Raw genomic sequence first — 22,107 nt, forward strand, 5'->3', positions numbered from 1 at the left:
TTATTTTGTATTTACTCTAATATCAAATAGTAGTAATTTAAGTGAAGGTTTTCGGTAATATATGGTGTAATGGACCGAATCTGTCGCACAACAGACCAATGTTATGGCAAGGCTATGTTATGGAGACCTTCCATACTAATCCGTTCTAAATATTGACAAAAGCCATGTGGTTGCTGTGCAGTCAGGCGTTTTCCTCAGGTTGCCAGATAGAAAACCTAACCTAGAAACCGCACAAATGTCAAAAAAACGATTTTAGATAACAGGGTCTTTCTGACCCAGCTTCAGAACATACAAGTGACGTTGCAGTTTATGTGTAAAACTCCTGAACGCACAGCAAATACATGACATTTTGACAGTATTCAGAATGATTCAGTAGCATAATAAAGCGTAACCTGGCCTTGCCATAACATTGGTCTGTTGCGACAGAATCGGCCCATAACTAGCACAAAACCAATTTAGCTTTTGTTTAAATTCAGAAGTTTCATGTCCGAAACTGTCTGGAATCAATTAGTAGTGACTAAAGTAAACATACCCGGTATTGGTGAATCAAAGAAAAATTCACCATTATTACAGAGATTGTAGTAATAAATTTATTACATACAGGTTGGACAACCGTTTACTACAAAGCCACTTCGATAAAAAATTTATTGAGAAAAAAAACATATTCATTTCAAATATTTGAAGGTTGAACCACTAAGGATAAGAGTAGAAAATTAAAAGTTGAAAAACGAGAATCATTTCAAATATTTGGCAGGAATCCTGATCAAAGATGGATACTGCACGAGAGAGATCAGAACAAGGATAGAAAGAGCAGAAGCGCGTTCACAAAAAAGAGAAAGCTACTGACGAGCTGAGCCTCACCCTTTACGGATCAGAGACATGGACTCTAAGAAAAAACGAAAAAAGAATCTAGAGACTTTTTGAAATATGGTCCTAGAGTCAAATGAAAAAAATACAGTAGGCAGATGAGATATCAAATGAAAAAGTGTTGAGGAGGTGGTAGAAGAAAGAACCATACTAAATACAATCCTAAAAAGGGTAGGAAACTAGATTGGATCCGATCTGCAGTAAAAGTGGTTCGTACACGAAGATAAAATAGACTAAAAGAAAATTGGAAAGAAAAAGAGTGCAGATGATTGATGACTTACGTGGGAAAAAATTTAGGGAACGGAATGCCGAAACACAGGACTAAGAAACATGGAAGCAAAAATTTGTAAAGAAAAATGCTTAAAATTGTATAAAAAGCGAATGATATTAGTGAAATGGTAATGGGACAAACAAACAAGAAAATCATTGATTTGAGAAAGAAAATCATTGATTTGTGGTGATGTCCCATCATGGGCCTGCCTTAAGGCAAACTATCATTTGTTATATAATATAGTTAATTTTATAGTATCCTAATACAGGTAATATAATTTATTGCAATTTAGGCATACATACACATAAATGCACACATCTACATATATAAAATACATACATATGAACAAACATATATTGTACATATACACGTATATTCATAGATACTAGCAACAAGTCCTATTTATTCATATTTTTAACATTAATCTTGTATATTTATTGAACATTTGATGTTAATTCAAATGGAGTGTGTCTGCGTCTAGTTCTTAATATTTTTTAAATTATGGTGAGATTTTTTATTTTAACAAATATTGCAGTCGTACATTTCGAAAGACTATTTTCCCATAAATAATTTTTAATTTAAATTAGAAGTAGGATTTGGTGCAAACTTTGATTTAGCAGAAAATAGTTTGAGTTTAATGCAATTTTTCATCAACTAAACCAGAGATCAAAATTAATGCAAAATTGGAGTATACAAAAAATAGTTAAAATTTAATTAAAATTTTTCATCAACCAAAGAAAAAATAGAAATTAATTCAAACATTGAGTTCACAGAAAATAGTTCGACTTTAGACAAACTTCGAGTTTACAGATGGCCAGCCCTGTCCCTCAGTGTTTACAAAACAGGTTCTTAGCGACACATCCAAGGTATTCTTGCTATTCCGATCGAATGCTTTTTGTTCTTTTGCCTTTTGCGTTTTTGACAATATAATACAATAATATTAACGAATCGTTTGGTCATTGATTGGTCAGTCGACCATCAGAGCCGCAAATGGACCCCAAATGCTGCCGATGGCCGTTTTATAATCGACAATAAATATTACGACTTTCGTCCGCAAAAAACAATAACGAATGCGAAAACGAAAAAAACACATCAGAAAGCGATGTTTGATATTTAGCGGAGACGGTTGCAAAAAAAAACTCGTTAACGGTTTAGATGTAGACACATGCAAGTAGACAGGCGCTGACAACAGTTCATAGTTTGTTAGTAGTTAATGAACTAGGCGTAAGTGGTATTATGCCTTAAGGCAAGTTGCATGTATTTTCCGATGTGTGTAAATAATCGACTTAACCAATAAACTAGTGGTGCATGGCATCGCGCCTTAAGGCAATTTGCAGAAACTTCCCGTACTAATTTTGTTTTTGAAAATGAGATTTTTTGAACTTTTGAAATTTTTGAAAAAAACTTACTTTTTTGAAAAAATTGTTTTTTTTATAATATGAAATATTTTGAAAATTTTGAACTTTTTTTAAAGCAATCGTGCTACGTGACTGTTTTAGAAAAGAAATGTCGAAGCGCGTAAGCGCCGCATCGCAGTATAACTGATGAACATTAGTACAGAACCATTAAACAAAATGCATACACATTATTGAAATCTCTATAAAATATCTGATAATTTGATGTGCATATGTGTAATGGTCATTTTTGACCACCAAATGCCATTTCCTTTTACTTTTTTCACTCGACCTCCAAAACCGATAGACCTGCCTTTCCAAAAAATCAATCAACCCTTCATTTTGTCAATACAGTAAAATATTTTTTGAATTATTGAAATTGGACGCTCCGTTCTCTCAAAAACTGAATTAACATTTTTGGCACTTTTTGCCCCGTATCTTCAAAACGGCTGGACCTGCTTTTGCCAAAAACTAAAAAGCACGTCTCCTCATCAAAAGGAATCGAATGTCTTTTGAATCACAAATCCGGTTGATCCGTGTTTTCGAAATTGTCGATGAAAAATTGTATACGCACAAATGTACATAGACACACACACATTTAAAAGATGAGTATAAAATCAAGTTAAAAATGACAACATTCTAGATCCTCCCCCCACGAAGTAATGCCTAACGGCGGTTCCCGTGGGGACCAGGGGCAAGGGCAAAGCGGATGTTTTAGTCGGTATTATACCAGGGCGGTATTGAGTCCGATATACAGATAATTGATACATAAAAATGAATATTAATAAATTATTGAAATTTTAAATCCACAGAAAATCTGTTCATAAAAATAAAAATTCCATTAAAAAAAGTTAAAAAACGATAATTAAAATGTATTTTCTATGAATGATTGCATTTTTAAAATGAAAATTATTTAAATAAAATGAAAATGAAATGAAATGAAAAAAATCGATAATTAAAATGTATTTTCTATAAATTATTGAATTTTTTAAAAACTTAAATACTTGAAAATTACTTAAATAAAATGAAAAAAAGGTCAATATTTTTAGCCTTTAATTCATCATAACGCAATGCAACTTTTATCTTAGAATTGATAAGAAATATTATTAATATTTCTATATAGTTATAAATAGACTTAATAACTCATTTTTAAATGTATTAAGTATGATTCATAAATCACTTGTAATTTGTTTAAGAGTCATTATATTTTTTAACGACACTTAAACAATTTATAAGAACATGTTATAAAAATCTTTAATTTATAGGTATAATTAAACAAGTGATAGCTTTTATCTTTCATCAGATAAAGGTGTTGTCACACAAAATTGTGAATAGAATTATATCTATATATGAAGAGAATTTGAGAAAAATTATAAAACAAACACATTTTGACTAATAATAATAAATTGACAAACCTTTTGTTATTTTCAGAATAAATCCATCGATTGTCCTAACTATCTGGAGATGTAATAATAATAGGCTCTAGGACATATATGTGAGACGAGTTAAACTCCAACTCAAATAAAAAAAATAGTGTAAAAGATTTCCCATTACCATTTCTCACCGCAGTGCCCGAAATGGGCTATTTTCAATTGGAAACATATTTTTCATCTATATTTTCAAGTGAAAATGGACATCGCTACTGCATGATATCAGTGGAGCGGTGATTTAAATTTACGACCCTGTCCACCAAGGCAGCGCGCTTAACCGTGCGTCTGGAACACCCATATCTGAAATATAGTTAATATTCATTTTTGAACGCTTTACTCTACCAATTGTGATATTGCAGCAATGCCCACAAAAGGCGATTTTTACTTTAGATATATATCCTCGGTGGAAATTTGGATATCATGCTGATTTATATCTAGCCGACAGAAATTAGGATAGAATCCAGGACTTGTTTGTGCTAGTCCATAACCAAAGTTTTCTGAATACATAAACAGTTAATTTATTAGCAAGATAAATAAATACATATAAAATAAATAAAAAAATAAAACTTACCATCCACATCAGTGTCAGCTCCAAAAAAGGACATGTTGAGCTGCATGGCGATAAAGTAAAATATTTGGGAGTAATAATGAATAGCCTCAAAATCCAAAATATGAATCTGCAGAAAAGGGCAATGATAGCAAATGTTGAAGCATCACTTCGAGAGCCTTGCAAGCCTTTATTTAGAAAAGATAAAATTTTAATCATCGCAAAGATTTACTTGAGATTTTGTATAAGATTTTTTGCTTTGTTATTTGTTGTAATATTACTTTTGGGAAATTCGTGCAACTTGCTCTAGGACAAAATGTTTCTTACAACTAGTTTACGAAAAAATCCATATTATTCTATGATTGATGGACAGATTTTGCCAGTTATGGAAAGATTACGTTATTAAAGACATTCAATACAAAATCGTTCCAAATATTGTCAAAAGCCACGTGGGTGTTCAGGCGTTTTTCTCAGGTTGTCAGGTAGAAAATCTAACCTTAAACCGCACAAATGTCAAAAAAACAATCTTAGATATCAGGGTCTTTCTGACCCAGCTTCATAAAATACGCGTAACGTTGCAGTTTATGTGTAAAACGCCTGAATGCACAGCAAATACATGACATTTTGACAGTATTCAATATAATTCAGTAGCATAATGTATGCAAGTTGCAGAGAAACATGGCTTTGTCATAACATTGGTCATGAATTTCAAAACTAATATATTTATTATTACAATATGACATTACCTTTATCTTAAGAACTTTTTAACGATTTTTTTCATTCTTATCTAATTGAATTGAATTTAACTTATAGATAAAATATTAGGAAAAGCACGTTTATAATTCTAAGAATAATTGTAGTTTAATGAATTGTAGACAAAAAATTAAACGGCTATTTAAGCTTACGATTTTATAGTTCACCGGCAGTTCTACCGAGACGTGCAAAGTTTCAGCAGCAAAATGAAGATTGTGTTGTTCCTTGTTGTCGCTGCGAAGCTGCTTTGCAGCAGCGAAGGATTCAGCGTGGATGCAGACATGGATCTAGCAAGAGGTAAAACTCGATATTGAATCGAATTAAATAATTTATTTGCAAATGTATAAATATGTATAATAATAATTAATACAAGTTTTGATTATTGGAACATTTTCAAAAAATATTAAATAAGAAAAAATTAAATTAAGCATATTAAATTCATTTTTTTTTAGAATTAATAACACCATATTTGAAATCCGTAAACAAAAATACAATATAAATTTGTTTTTTTTTTGCTTGAGAATTTTGAATTTTTTGAAAATGATTATATCCGACCAGCATATTCCACAAACTTATGTGTGTTTACAAGAAATTTGATCATTTTACTTTTGATAAATTTGAAATTGTTTTAAATCTTTGAAAATTTTTTAAACATATTTTTTTTAAATTGTTTCAGAAATTTTTGAAAATATTCGTTTTTTTAATTTCAAAATATTCTCAAATTTTTGTAAGAAATCGATTTTTTTTAAATATAGATATTTTTGAAGTTTTCAAAATTTAGATTTTTTTTGAAAATTTTGATTTCTTTTTTAATTTTCAAAATTATGAAATTTTTTGTAAAACCATTTTTTGCACACCGTCTACACAAGCAAAAGGTTTTTTGAATTAATCTAACCGGATGATCCGTTCTCTCAAAAACTGCAGGACATTTTTACACCCTTTGCGCTCCATTCATTTCGAAACGTGCCTTTTGCAAAAACGCCTCGCGATCGAGTACAATCCGAATGTTGTTTTAATCACACAAATCAGTTATTCCATACAGTCAAAAATGTCGAGGGCATTTCTTTGAACCAATTAACTGTTCTATATTATTGCTAGTAATTTTTTTATGCAATTCAGTAGAACAATAAAATAATTGATCAGGACGAAATAACTTAAATAATATTAATTATTCTAATTATTCTAATTGTTTATGCATATTTTTTTACATATAAAGATGTAAATATTTTTATAATAGTGAAACGAAGATGTCTATAGCAACTTGGCAACGGTGTTTTCATCAATCTGGTACAACTGACCACATTTTGTCATTTTCAAATTTGTTTAAAGGTTATTCATAAATTGAAAATTTGTTCGAGTATTTTCTACTAAGGGAAATGTTTTCGTTTTCCATATTTTTTCCTAAAAATCGACAAACCCTACCTATAGTTTCATGTACATGCGTCAAAATGGCACAGCCTTAGTCCTGCATCTACAGATTTTCAGTTCAAATCCTGCGTTGCGTGCAACCTGGTATCAAGCTGTAATATATTCATTCGCATTTATATGTAATATAATCATTTGCAGTTAAAATTATAGTTGTTGCGCATCGCTGCAAAAAATTAAATGTTTATCGTTGGATTTATTAATAAACATCATGGGAAGAATCTAGGCTACAAATCACTATACATTTATTAGGGGATAAATATTTGTGGTCAGAAGTGGGAAAGTCCAGATTCTCGTTGACATGACACAGAATAACGTATTGTGTTATTATCGAAATAAACAATATACGACGATCATTCGTAAGTCAAAACAGGGGTAAACAACATACTAGTTATTCAAAAAATTTCAGAAACAGCTGATTGTTTTGGAAGATATGTGGAAGTATTTTCCCAGAAATTCGTAGACTGTATGTCTTGCAGAACTTGTTTTAATAAATTAAACACTGTTTTAATTCAATTCAATTTATTTGCCGAATAATTGTAGCGGAGTACGAAAATCACAATGATATCGATTTACTGATAAAAGGTACTATCGACCTGAACAGTTAGAATCCCAAAATCTATATATTCAATGCTAGTTACTGCTGCTACTGATAATAATACTGCAGCAGCCGTGTTGCCTAGTGTAAACAAAAGTAATGGTGTTACCATATACAATTCTTTCCAATAAGTATTTATTAACTTTCCCATAGGGTAATTTATTGTAAGCGTCCAAAAATCGAAATTGAAAATTTTTACATTTTTTCAAGTTTTGAAGGTTTCTGAACATTTTGGCATACCTCAGAAAAAATATGGCAATACAATTTTCCGTAAAAAAGGATACAATTTTTTGTCCACGTTTTCGGGCGCACGGATCAACCGATTTGAATGGTTTAAAAAACATTCGATTCCTATTAGTAGGGAGATGTGCTTATTAGTTTTTGGCGAAAGCAAATCCAGCCATTTCGGAGATACAAAGCAAAAGGGTGATTTTCAAAGAGAGAACGGGGCATCCAATTTCAATGATCCAAAAAACATACAATTCGTAATGACGGGGAAAAGCAGTTCCAGACGTTTCTGAGAAACCGAGCTTAATGTGCAAAATAATATGGCAGATTTTGAGAGAACTTAGCATTTAATTTGAATGAATCAAGAAACTTTCTGCTTGTGTTGACGAAACGGTAGCTTTCGGAAAAAAAAAATTATTTAAAAAAAAAAAATGTTTTTAATATCGAAAATAATTTGCTAAAGTTCTAAAGCTCACTTATATACTTCAAATAAATAACTAACCTTCCTCAAATATTTCATTACGGTACGGAAAGTTACAGCAATTTGCCTTAAGGCACGATGCCATACACCACTAGTTTTATTTCCATTCCATTAATCAATTTTTTTCCTTTTAGTATCGGACTACATTGTTAACAGCGGAGAAAAAAAATTTATTATCGTCCATGGCAACAAGGTATGAATATTTATAAAGTAAACTATAGAGATCAAAATTTATATAAATTTACAAGTTTTTTCTAAATTCTAATTAATATCTGATATGTTCTTGTTGCCCTTAGAATTGGTTCTATGCAAAATCATTTTGTGAGAACGTAGTTGGAGGCAAATTGGCAGCAATTGAGAATGTACAGCAGTACCATGATTTAAGGGAATTTGCTCGTGAGAGTAAGTTGATATTTAACTAAACACGCATTTAAAATGAAACTGTCACTGATTTTTCGCTTCTCTATATACCTCACCTCTATATAAAATTATTTCAAATACCGATTAATTATTATGTAAAATATTCTACAGCCTACTCGAAGCAAGCTCAATTTTGGATAGCTGGTAACAATATATTAAATATTTCCACGTTTCAATGGCATCTTTGCGACGCTAAGGAAATGAGTTTTCAAAAGTGGGCTCCTGGTCAACCAGATAATTATAATGAAGAAGAAAATTGTGTCGAAGCACTATTCAATTCAAAAATCGAGGGATGGAATGATGTGTCCTGCTTAAAGGGAAGACACTTTATTTGCGAGAAACCTAATTGAAAAGATTATTTCGCCTACTTATCATAAAATTATTTTCAAAATATATTTAGTATAAAAATATATGATGCATCTATTAAGCTTATTTGTCTTTTTATTATATTCTATTCAAATTTCTATGTCATAAGAATTATTGTAGTAATTGAATGTTTTTGACTAAATTTCAATTGAAATTTTTTGAAAAATTTTTTGAAAGCAAAAGCTCAAACACTTATTTAATAATGTATCGGACAATTTTTCTTAATTTTTTTAAAATGCGTGTTTGAAAAATACATAGATACTGCCCTCAATTTTCATTTTTCTGAACACCATCCAATTTTATTAATCACTTTTAACCTGATCGTTAACTAGTCAATTATCGTCTTTTTGTGCACGTTTTCACTGAAAATCGATTCAGATTTTTGAATAAGTTTAATTTTTATTGCGGGTTTATTTAGTTTTTATTACAGGTTGAACCTCTAGCACCCTTTGAAATTTTTGAGCATACTATTAATTATATTGCATATATATAGATACTGCGGAATTAAAAACTAACTAGTTGGTTTGGTATTTAGCCTTGAGGCAAATTACATGAACTTCCCGATATGTGTAAATAATCGACTTGATCAAAAAAATGTGTAAATAATATACTTCATCAATCCTACTTTATAAAAAAACGATAATACTTTTAGCAAAGTTTGACGAATTTTTAAAATTAAACTACTTGTCGTAAGGCCGTAATATTACAGTAAGTTCTATAAGAACATGATGTATATCGCCAAAAAAAAATTCCATGAAAAACGGCTTAAATTTTTTTTAACAGTTAATTACAAGAAAACGGCTCGGTAGATTTTCACCTAAAATTAATCAGCATCATTCCCAAATGATATCTTTCGAACAGTTTTTGATTTTTCAAAATCGGTTCGGTAGGATGAGCTTAAATGTGGACGAAAATTTAACACTTTTTTTCAACATTTAATTACAAGAAAACGGCTCGGTAGATTTTTACCTAAAATTAATCAGCATCATTCCCAAATGATATCTTTCGAACAGTTTTTGATTTTTTAAAATCGGTTCGGTAGGATGAGCTTAAATGTGGACGAAAATTTAACACTTTTTTTCAACATTTAATTACAAGAAAACGGCTCGGTAGATTTTCACCTAAAATTAATCAGCATCATTCCCAAATGATATCTTTCGAACAGTTTTTGATTTTTCAAAATCGGTTCGGTAGGATGAGCTTAAATGTGGACGAAAATTTAACACTTTTTTTCAACAGTTAATTACAAGAAAACGGCTCGGTAGATTTTTACCTAAAATTAATCAGCATCATTCCCAAATGATATCTTTCGAACAGTTTTTGATTTTTTAAAATCGGTTCGGTAGGATGAGCTTAAATGTGGACGAAAATTTAACACTTTTTTTCAACATTTAATTACAAGAAAACGGCTCGGTAGATTTTCACCTAAAATTAATCAGCATCATTCCCAAATGATATCTTTCGAACAGTTTTTGATTTTTCAAAATCGGTTCGGTAGGATGAGCTTAAATGTGGACGAAAATTTAACACTTTTTTTCAACAGTTAATTACAAGAAAACGGGTCGGTAGATTTTCACCTAAAATTAATCAGCATCATTCCCAACTAATATCTTTCGAACAGTTTTTGATTTTTTAAAATCGTTCGGTAGGATGAGCTTAAATGTGGACGAAAAGTTTTTTTCAAATTACAAAGAAACGGCTTGGCAGATCGTTGCACAAAACTGACAAACGATAGTCCTCACCGAAATACATCAAATGGCTATTAAATTTCTAAAATCGGTTCAGGCGTTTTTGAGAAAACGTCGATCAAAAGTCTAATTTTGACAAATGCCAAAAAGATCATACTGATTTTTGCAAACTTTGACGAATTTTCAAAGCTGAACCAGTTGTCGTAGGGCCGTAATATTTTAGTATGATCTAGAAGACTATGGTATCTATCGCCAAAAAAATAATCATAAAAATCGCCAAAATTTTTTTTTTGAAAACTTTATTACAAGAAAACGGCCCGGCCGATCTCTACCAAAAACTAATCAGCACGATTCCCAACCAATATCTTTCGAACGGTTTTTGAATTTTTAAAATCGATTCATAACTGCGGGCTAAAACGTGGACGAAAGAGTTTTCACTTTTCTGCTATTTACGAAGAAACGGCTTGGCAGATCGTCGCACAAAACTGACAAACAATAGTCCTCATCGAGATACATCGAATGGCTTTTAAATTTTTGAAATCGGTCCAGCCGTTTTTGAGAAAACGGCGATTTACGGCAAAAAATCTGTTGGTGCACACGCACACACACACACACACACACACACACACACACACACACACACACACTTTTTCCAAATTTGGTTTCATTCGATTCAGAATGGCTTGAAACGTCGAGAAAACATAAAATTAGCGAATCGGATTTTTTGATGAAAACATAAACTTCTCCTTCGGGAAGTTAAATATAAATATGAAGATTAATATAAATATAGGGTAGGGCGGAACCTAAATTTAACCGAGTAAAAAGATCCACTTTAATTTATATTATTGATATTTTAATCTTAGATGCAAAAGATTTTTTATACTAGCTCTATAAAAAACTACATGCGATTAGGGTAAAAAAAAAACAAGTAAACTTTTACGCTAGCAAAGATGTAAAAAATAAGATAATAGTAACTAAAAAAGTATATTATGTTCAAAAAAAAAAATCTACAAGAGATAAATTAAATTAATAATTATTCCAACTTTACTGATAAATATTTAAATATTATCTTTGTAAAAATTGAATTTCAATTTGGCCTTGAAATTTGAATTTGCATTGAGTAATGAATAAGGTAGCTTTTAGTTCGGAAAATCACTAATAAATCAAAATTAGACATTGGGTGTAATTGCTATGAAGTAAAAAGGGACAGATGAATTTTTTTATAAAAAATGGCAAATAAACATGTTTCTATATTCAGGCAATAATTTTTTGAACATATTTCGATAGTTGGTTTTAAGTTGGAATGCTGAATGAGATATTTCACTCAAAGATGAAACTAATACAGCTCAACACTAAATCGCATTTTTGTTTAGTTTTTTCTTCTTCTATTTTTATTTTATTGACTTTGTATATGAGTCCATTAGTCATTTACAATATACTTAAGTCTAATCACAATTACTTCATTAAAACATTTCTAACTATGACTATATACAGGGCCGGTCCTGGGGCCCTTAGCGCCCGCATGCAACTTTGTTTCTTGCGCCCCCTCCCCCTATTAGTTTTAACTGCTTTAACAGTTTATCATTAAAATTATATAAATACTTACATATTTTTTGAAAATTAATTTTTAATTATTCTGCATTTAGTACCCAATGAATTAGATATAATCTAAAAGCGTATAAAATATATAGATTATAAATTTATTTAGAAAATCGTGGCGATTCGCGTGTTGATTATAATCAAATGTTTTTGAATTTTCAATTATTTCTAACGTATGTGCAATATTAATATTTTCCTTCTAAAACATTTTACTTATTTATTATGCGATTTATTGTATTGAGCAAATCATGCCAAGAGAGCTAAAAAACTAGCTTTTCATTTTCAATGATAACACTCGTATTTCATGATGGATTTTTTAAATTTTAATTTTAATTAATTTTTCATCATTTACAATATCCAAAATTGCGTCGTAAACTTCACCTTATTGATATTGTAAGAGCCTAATTATATTCATCTTTGCTTTTTCGTCATATTCAGAGTATCAGTTTGTTGTTTTAAAGTTAAATTTTTAACGCGTTTTAGAAGTATTGTCCAAAAATCAGTAAAAAATGCAATGAAATTACACATTCCTTGAACTATATTGAGAAAAAATCTTATTATATTTGATATGTATTATTTCTGCATAGTTAATAATTATTAAATTTATAGTATGAAAAAAGGCCTTAAGAATTTCGTTCCAAAGTAAATTTTGCTTCCATTTTTCATATATGTTCCATTTCCATAACCCTCACCACCCATGTCTTTCAAAATTCATCAGATGCGAAACATTTGCAACAAAAGCAAAAGTTACAATTCAATTTCACGGAATAAACATGCCATTTTTTAAGCACTGACTCCCCGTTTTTTATTTTCCCGATTATAATTTTTTTATATTTTTTAATAAGTTCCGTTTCAACTAAATCAGCTCGCAATTATTCGTCAATAATGCCCAGTAATTAATTTAATCTTTCGCAGGTTTGCGCTTATGGGATTGAACACTAGATATTATCTTTTTTGATTCCACCGTGACTTCAAAGAAAAAATTGAATTAGTAGATTGAGCAATAAACAGGGCTGTTATTTACTAATTTGCAGAGTTATTAATCGATTAATTGTTTCTACTGATATCACATTGCAAAATAAATATGCTTTTTGTGTCTCCGTATCCCTAGTTAAGTTAGATCGTTTATTATAAATCATTAAGTATTCTAGATTTTATACAAATAATTCTAGGTTTTATATAAAAAATATAAATATTATATTATAAATTTAATTTCCGAAACTCGTTTTGGCGCCCCCTAAGGCGTGCGCCCGCATTTTTTGCATGCATCGCATGCAAGGCAGGACCGGCCCTGACTATGTACATAACATCTCCACAGGTGATTTTACACAGCTTAGTTATGGTTATTTATTTGTGTGACACAAAATAATATGCAATGGCTTCATTCATCAGAATAAATGTAGATTGATTGATTTACAAATATTAACGTGCAAATAAATAAACTATAGTGGGGTGCATGGCATCGTGCCTTAAGGCAAATTGCTGCAACTTCCCGTTGCGTATTTAAAAATTCAAGGAATAAAAATAATCAATAATTGTTTTAAATAGTTTCAAATCGATTATTCATTATAAATACATACTGTAAAAAATTTTGAAAATTTGAATTATTTTTTTGAAAATTTTCAAAATTACTAATTTTTTGTAAAAGCATATTATGCACACCGTCTACGCAAAATGTTATTTGAATTAATCTAATCGGATGATCCGTTCTCTCAAAAACTGCATAACCATTTTACACCCTTTGCGCTCCATTCAATCATACCTTCAAAAAGTCCCTTTTGCAAAAACGCCTCGCGATCGAGTACGAACCGTATGTTTCTTCAATCATACAAATCGGTTATTCTATACCGTCGAAGATGTCGAGGACAACTATATAAATGATCTTCAAAATTAAAATTCTTGATACGTAACCCCAAAAAAAAAATACACAAAATGTGTGCACATTATTAAAATCTCTATAAAATTCTGATAATTTGTTGTGCATATAATCATTTTCTACCATCAAATGGCATTTTTGAAAATTACTTTATTGAAAGTCTATAACCCCTGGACTTGCCTTTCTAAAAATTTTAACAGTTCTTCGTTTAATCAATACACAAAAAATTTTTTTCAAATTATTTAAACATACACAACACACACATGCATCATTTTTTTCTACGGTATGCCAAAATGTTCAGAAACCTTTAAAACGTAAAGAAACATAAAAATTTTCATTTTTGATTTTTTTGCGATTACTATAACTTACCCTACGGGAAGTTGAATAACTAAAACAACAATTTTGTCATGTTCAAATAAAATGCATAATAAAAAATTTCTATTCCAATCTGGAACAGCATATTTAGTTACATTCATTGCAATACTTTCAACGTTATTGAATTAAGATACCGATTATAAATACACCAATTGAGAAAGAAAAAAGGGATTCCGTACTAGTTGAACTGTATCTGAGTCTTTTATTTAGTAGAAATTTCTAATTTTTTCCTTGACCATAAAGATATTATTTCACTCTAGTAGCCTAAACTATCACACAAGTTACTGTTATGCACTTACTAGGGGTTGACTTGGTCACTATGCATTTTGGATTTAAGAAATCTAAGGTATTTAATCTAGCAAAAAAGCAGACTGCTGATATTGTCCACTCTGATTTGATTAGTAATTAGTTACAGGTGCTATAGATACTATAGATATACTGCCACAATCGAGTTGCATAATATAAAATAATGTGTACAACAATGTTATCTTCATAGATACCCGAGTTGAAGAAATAATTTAAAACCCTGGTCCCTAATGAAGGTTTTTAATGATCCTTCTCTACTAGCATGTGTTTTTTGTACACGAGAGAAAAACACAAACCACAATCAGCTAATTGTCGACAACTAATTGAACCCTTAATTGAACTTGTTTGCTGATTTTTAATCAATGTGCATTTATGTAATGTTGTTACTTCATGAATTATATATTCTGCCCTATGCAGCCTTGTAATATACAATGACACCAACATCAAATTCTTTTTTTCATATAGGGCAAATTTTTCCGATAAATGTGCTTTGAAGACAAAATCGGTCTACTAAATACCGAAATCATGGTCATCTTAATATTTTATTTTTTCGTCAACAGTAAAGAATCTAAATTTTTATTAAAGGGGATGGAAAAGTAAATACCAAATATTTGCTGTATCGAAAGGGAACAAATAATCACTGAATATTTTTTTACTTATGTGTGTAAATTTACTAATGCAATCGTGTTACAATCACCAAATTCATCAGATTCGTACAAACATTTCACCTGATATCATTAAAAAACTAGATGGTTTGGTATTTAGCCTTGAGGCAAGTTACATGAACTTCCCGATATATGTAAATAATCGACTTAATCAATAAAAAATAATTTAATTTATGAGTGATTAGAAGTATTCCGAATGCGTTTATTACACATAATTGAAAACGAATGAACACGTTTACTCGGAGTATTTTCTAATAGCAAATTTTTAAAAATCAACCATTTTTATAATTGAACCAGTTTCCATAGGACTTTAATGGTTTAGTATGTTCATTAAGACCAAGTACTCTATCGTTATACCAAGTAAATCGTCTAATTTTAATTTTAACAAATGTCAAACAAACTACTAATTTTCTCAAACTTTGATGAATTTTTAAAATTAAACTACTTGTCGTAAGGCCGTAATATTTTAGTAAGTTTTATAAGACCATGATATATATCGCCAAAAAAAGTTCCATAAAAATCGGCTTAATTTTTTTTCAACAGTTAATTACAAGAAAACGGCTCGGTAGATTTTCACCTAAAATTAAGCACCCAACTAATATGTTTCGAACAGTTTTTGATTTTTTAAAATCGATTCGGTAGTATGAGCTTAAATGTGAACGAAAAGTTTAACACTTTTTACCAAATTCCAAAGAAACGGCTCGGCCGATAGTCGCACAAAACTGAGCAACGATAATCCTCATCGAGATACATCAAATAGCTTTTAAATTTTTGAAATCGGTCCAGCCGTTTTTTGAGAAAATGTCAATTTACGGCAAAAAATCTGTTCACATACACGCACACACATACACACACATATATTTTTTCCAAATTTGGTCTCATTCGATTCAGAATAGCTTGAAACGTCGAGAAAATATAAAATTAGCGAATCGGATTTTTTTATGAAAACAAACTTCCCCTTCGGGAAGTTAAAAATACGTAAGTTTTGTTTGATATCATGTATAAAAAATAAAATAGGTAAAAATTATAAACAATAAATTTGTTCAACAATTTTTCGTCTTTTCAGACTCTTTTGGACTAAATCAATAAAATGATTAAAGAATGATCGAAATTTTGACAGTTTTTCATACAATTGCGATTGTGGCATATGCTACACGGTGAAAAATAAAAAAATCAAAAGTTTAATTTGATTTGATTTGGTTTGATCAATGAACTTATATATTTTTGATTTGTATTTATTTATTTTTGTTAAAGTTATAATTTTTTAAAGCTTAAGTTTGGTGTCATTTTGTTATATCACGTGTGATATATATATATATATATATATATATATATATATATATATATTATATATATTATACATATATGTATTGCGTGAGTCTTACTAACGAATCTACCTAATGTATAATATTCATAAAATCAGATTCAAACACAGTTTGGCCCAGTACGCAAGAATTTTATTTTATGATCGGCTTGCCAAAAATATTACTTCTATCTGATGGCCATATGCAGTATAGCCCTTTCCATTAATTTTTTGTATTGTTCAACTAATGATTCTTGGGATGGCGTTGAAGTTGCGGGTAAAGGATCAATTACCATAGTCAATGTTCTCACGGAACCTTCAGTCTTTTTACCTGATTTATTAATCACACTTGAATCGTTTATCCCAGATGCTTTATCCACAAATTTATCTTCAAAGCATGAATTCATTATGATTGTGGAAACTGATTCACTCCCAGCATTTTGACGAAAAGCTGACGGTGGTGGTGTACAAATTAAAGGAACTTTTTCCACATCACTTGGACGACATGTTATCCCGATACTGGCTTCTCTAGGAATCGTCCCGCAATCTTTTTTGCCTTTTAAATTCATCTGGTATTGTGGCTTTCTGGCTTTCACTTGCTGTATTATAGATGAACATGGTGTAACAATTGGTTCAGTACACATTTTTTTCTCTTTTTTTAATAAGGAGGCATGTCCTAATTTTGCTAAATTACATTGTAACAGCTTATTCTTTACCGGGATACACTGGAAGCTCTCCTGGTCTTCTCTCCCGGTCAAGGGAACAACTTGCGGGCTTTTGCTCCTTCGACTTTTAATTATCTTATGTTCCATTTTTTTTGGTGGCGCTGTACACGCTTCATTCAGGACTTTAGGTGCAACTTTTTTACGTCTCGATCTGCATCCACTACAACACAAGCATTCCCGTGACTTTACAACTTCCTCAGTATCCGATGAGCTAGTACTACTAAAGCCATCAGTAAAATGTGGGCAACACATCTTACATTTGATATTGTTTTTTTGCATGTTAATTCCATTCAAAGGATTTGATGGACCCATGTTCACTCTTGTATTATCTCCGAAGACTAGTCCAGGGGTGCAACGAGTAGTCGACGAATACTTACAAAAAGTTATTTTGCCACACTCTTGTGCCATTGGGTTACCATAAGTGTTCACAAAACTTGCTTCTGGATTAAAATTTTGTTGCGGTGGTGGGCAAGTCACTGGAGGAGGCGTTATTGGCGTACCACAGAACTGAGAAGAAGCATTTGGAAGATTCGTTGGATTTGTTGCATTTAAAAGTCGCTCTGGCTGAGGCCAATTTGCAACCCCAATCATCTGTTCGTACATTAAGGGATTCGGATTCATGTGAAGTACATGCTCGGCACCGACATGATTGTGACATAGAGTGTGATAAATTGGAGTTCGTGTTTTATCTGGAAATTTGAAAAGTATTGGATTTTTTTATTTTGAACGAAATAATAAATCGCGTTGTAAGTAATAAAATATCACAAAACGATTCTTATAATGATCAATTTTGAACGCTACAGATATTTAATTCTGTAAAATCCTGCAAAATAAACGCATTATGTTTTCTTCATTGTCAAAATATATAATTCTAGTTTGACATTTATTATCTAATGATCATGAACGATGCGTCAGATATCAATAAAATGGATTCTTAATCAAAATCAATATGAAAAAAATTAAACGATCCACTCTTCCAAAAAAAAAATTAATTCCCGTGATTTTCTCAGAATAGTTCAATCAGACTTTACCTCGACAGCAGTGTTTCCTCTCTCTAGATCTCTCTGATATTTCTTCTTGATGAGCAGCGCATAGGTTCACGTATTGATCCTTTTTGCATTTCGTGCATTTTTTGTTCTGGCTCGGGCTTAAATTTCCACCGAAATCGTCGGAGTCCCAGAAATCGGTCTGGGAGCTACGGCTACATAGCGTTGATTTGAGTGTTTTGCCAAGTTTCTTCATACTATTAATTTTGAAATTTCCTATTGCCGAATTGCGGATGTTTATGTGTATATTGATCCTTGAAAATTATCTGATGTGTATTAGGGCAATATCTATTTTTTTATATTGCTACTGGGAATTTTGAATTTACAAAATTCAGGTGATTTTGTTTTTCACAACGTCCATGGCTATATGATGGATGCACAAGTGAAAAAACAATTGATTTAATTCATAACGTCAAAAATAACTTGGCTATTTTAATATTATTTGTTAATTGAAATATTTCTCGGTTTATTTGATAATAAAATATAAAACTTTATACTGGCATTAATTTTTTATACGTAAAATATAGTATATATTTTCAACTAATATGTCTGTTTACTGGTAAATGCTATATATTTTATTTGGATTAACTAAAACAAATCATGATATTTTTTTTGCTTCTTTGCTGAATCTATTTTGTAAACATATATTCAACATGTAGAATTAATGACAATAATGCAATATAAAATTTATTCCTCTCGCTTAAGAATAATATCGAATTTAAAAATAAATTAGAAGCTTTAAGAAGTCCGGGTTTGTAATCACAAAGACTTACATTCAGAAAATATTTTTTCATGTACGTAATTGAAAGCAACCACAACTTAATTCCTACAAGCTTGTTCTTATGATTTCTTAATGACTTGGCTTTGTAAATTGCGACCTAAATTATCAGATTAGCCTTAATACAGATACCTTCTTTCTGGATGCAATAATGCCAAGTTATTGGATATTTTCAAGAAAACATAGTTATCATTACTGCTTGACATAAAGCTGTTCTAACATTTTGAAGCCCATAACTTAACGTTAAACCAAAACGGGGTGATAGTATTGATCCTAACTACATATCATGGAAAAATTCGTCTAGTAGATTTCAGGTAGTTCGATAATATTAAGCTTTTAGGTGCAAGCTTTGGTTGAAAGGCCATTACCATTTTTTGGTTATTGTGGTTATTTTTTTTAATTTTGTTTATTTAAACATTGGATTCATAGTATAAATAACATTTCTAGAACCGCAAACAAAAAAAATAATGCTTTTGTCCCAAGTTTTTAAGAATTGCGTTTCGGAGGTATGGAGCGCAAAGCGTCTAAACATGGTCTTCATCGGATCACCCGATTAGATTGATTCAAAAAACATTTTACTTTGGTAGATGGTGTAAAAAAGGCTTGTACTGATAATTTGCTAATTTTAAAAATTTTCAGAAAAAAAATGAAAACTGTCAAAAATAAATCAAAGTTGAAAAAAATTCAAATTTTCGAAATTTTTCATAATTTTCTAAACAATATTGAATTTTTGAGTAATTTCAAAAAAATCAGAATTTAAAAAAAAAATTGATTTCTTTTTAACATTTTAAATTATTTCGACATTTTAAAAAATAATCGAATATTTTTAAAGATTTCTAGATTCTTAGAAAATTTAAAAAAATCATTTTTATTTCAAAAATTCAAAACAAAGTCGTTGTTTTTCGAAAATTCCAAAAAAATCAATTTTTTAAAAAATATTCAAAATTTTGAAAAATATCAAAATTATCAAAAAAAAATTTTTTTTAAAAAGATTGAACAAATTTCTTGTACACACAGAAGTTGTTTGAGAATACATTCGTCGCCTAATTTAATGAGCACTTATAAATTTACAGTATTTATAATAGATAATATATTTGAAATATATAAAACAATTGTAATTAATTATTGAAAAATTTTCCTCGAATGTTCAATTACGGTACGGGAAGTTTCAGCGATTTGTCTAAAGGCACGATGCCATGCATCACTAGTTTCCTTTTAGTATCACACCACCTTGTTGGGCGATGGCAACAAATTTATCATCATTAGCAGTTGTAATAATTATTGAAATTAAAAAAAAAAAACAGCATCACGGTACGATTTTTTATTAATGGCAAATAGTGTAAATTTATTGTTAGTTTTATCAGTTATTTTCTAAACTTTAATTGATAGAAGTAAGTCTCAAAATGCGTTTTGGCTGCCCATAGAAATGGCTTTATACAGAAGAATTTAGTGAGTATGTAGTTGGAGGCAAATTGGCAGCAATTAAGAATCAAATACAATATGAAAAGTTGTTAATATAGTTTCAATTATAAAATCATTTCACAACCGGTATTACATATACGTAAATTATATTTGGAAATAACGCAAATATCTCAGAGATATTTTTCAAACCTCTTTTTTACGAACAGCTTAAGCAATTCTTTAACCTCTATATAAAATTATTGCATATACCAATCAAATATTGTTAAAATTATTTTACAGTCTACAGTGGCAAATTTAAACTTTAGATAGCTGGCAACAATATACTAAATCTATGCAAGTTTTGATGGCATCTTTGCGACTCTAAGAAATGAATTTCGAAAAGTGGGATCCTAAGCAACTAGATAACTATAATAACCAAAAAAATTGCCCGTATGTCCAGAAGATTTGAAGATGCACAAAAAGTTAAAGAAAATACCTAAATAATCATTGGATGTATGCACATCATCAAATTATCGCGTTTTCATGTTTAATAATCAGCAGTGCCTAATAAATAATATTTCTGAAAAAAAAAAAAAATTCAAACAACGTTTATACTCCCAGCAACAACATTTTACTTATTGATTTTCTATTATAAGGTGCCAAAAACATTAATTTTCTATTCTCATGTCACCCCTTCCCTTAAAGTCTTGTACTTGCTTATTAAAGAGTCTCTTAGAATTGTTAGTATGATTACTATAACTTACACTACGCAAAGTTAAATGATCTGATCTTTGGCTGGATCTTAGTCCTCCATGAAAAAACTCACATACAACTAATCCAGCGGTTTCCAACCTTTTCTTCCTTGCGCCCCCCCCCCCTTTCGAATGATAAAAATATTGCGCCCCCCTTCCATTCTTATTTTTCTAACAATTTAATTTAAATATACTTAATATAACTGAAATTATGCTAAATAATACACAGTATTATAAAAAATATACATACAAACACAACTATTTATTATAAGAATTTTCTGTTTCACATAAGTAAGATCTCACAAATGGTAATAAAATTTCTAAAGCATTATTTGCCAAAGTAGGAAAATCGCCCTTTACTGGTAACCAAAACTTAACAATATATTTTCGTCCTGAAACATCTGCGTCAATATGCTATCACTAGATAAATCAATTATCATTTTCTGCTCTGCTGTTGAATTACCAAAATCATCATGTTTCTCAATGACAAATGGATTTCTAATCCATTCGTATTTGGACGTAATTAGATAAAGTAATGCGAAAATTAGTTTCGTAGACTAGTCATATGACTGATATAATAATAAGATCTTTACTTACTTCTATTTCATCAGTAACACAAGTAATTTTAAAAGTGTAAAACATGTTAAAGTTATAAAGCTATTTGATACTAGCTATATACAGTTCAAATTTTTTCATTAAAGCCGTAATCTTGTCTTTATGAACAAAAGCACGAATTTGAGATCCTTGCATTGATTTAATTAAATCGCTAAGTCTTTGAAAAATATCAACTAAATACGCAAATTTTGCGAGGAA

At 30.2% G+C, this 22,107-nt stretch overlaps 1 protein-coding gene across 1 annotated transcript; it reads left to right on the plus strand.

Annotated features, from left to right (window-relative positions):
• The first annotated feature begins 5,428 nt into the window (after window positions 1–5,428).
• On the plus strand, window positions 5,429–8,846 carry LOC113377270 (C-type lectin lectoxin-Thr1-like). The gene is made up of 4 exons (XM_026617525.1): window positions 5,429–5,559; window positions 8,129–8,187; window positions 8,291–8,396; window positions 8,526–8,846. Exons 1-4 carry the CDS (start codon window positions 5,469–5,471, stop codon window positions 8,762–8,764), a joined length of 495 nt encoding a protein of 164 aa, XP_026473310.1. The 5' UTR covers window positions 5,429–5,468; the 3' UTR covers window positions 8,765–8,846.
• Window positions 8,847–22,107: the final 13,261 nt, after the last annotated feature.

This window comes from Ctenocephalides felis, unplaced genomic scaffold (genome assembly GCF_003426905.1).
Source record: "Ctenocephalides felis isolate EL2017-DRISC unplaced genomic scaffold, ASM342690v1 CF-g0.4_SCAFFOLD_01886, whole genome shotgun sequence".
In the NCBI taxonomy this organism is placed as follows: Eukaryota; Metazoa; Arthropoda; class Insecta; order Siphonaptera; family Pulicidae; genus Ctenocephalides; species Ctenocephalides felis.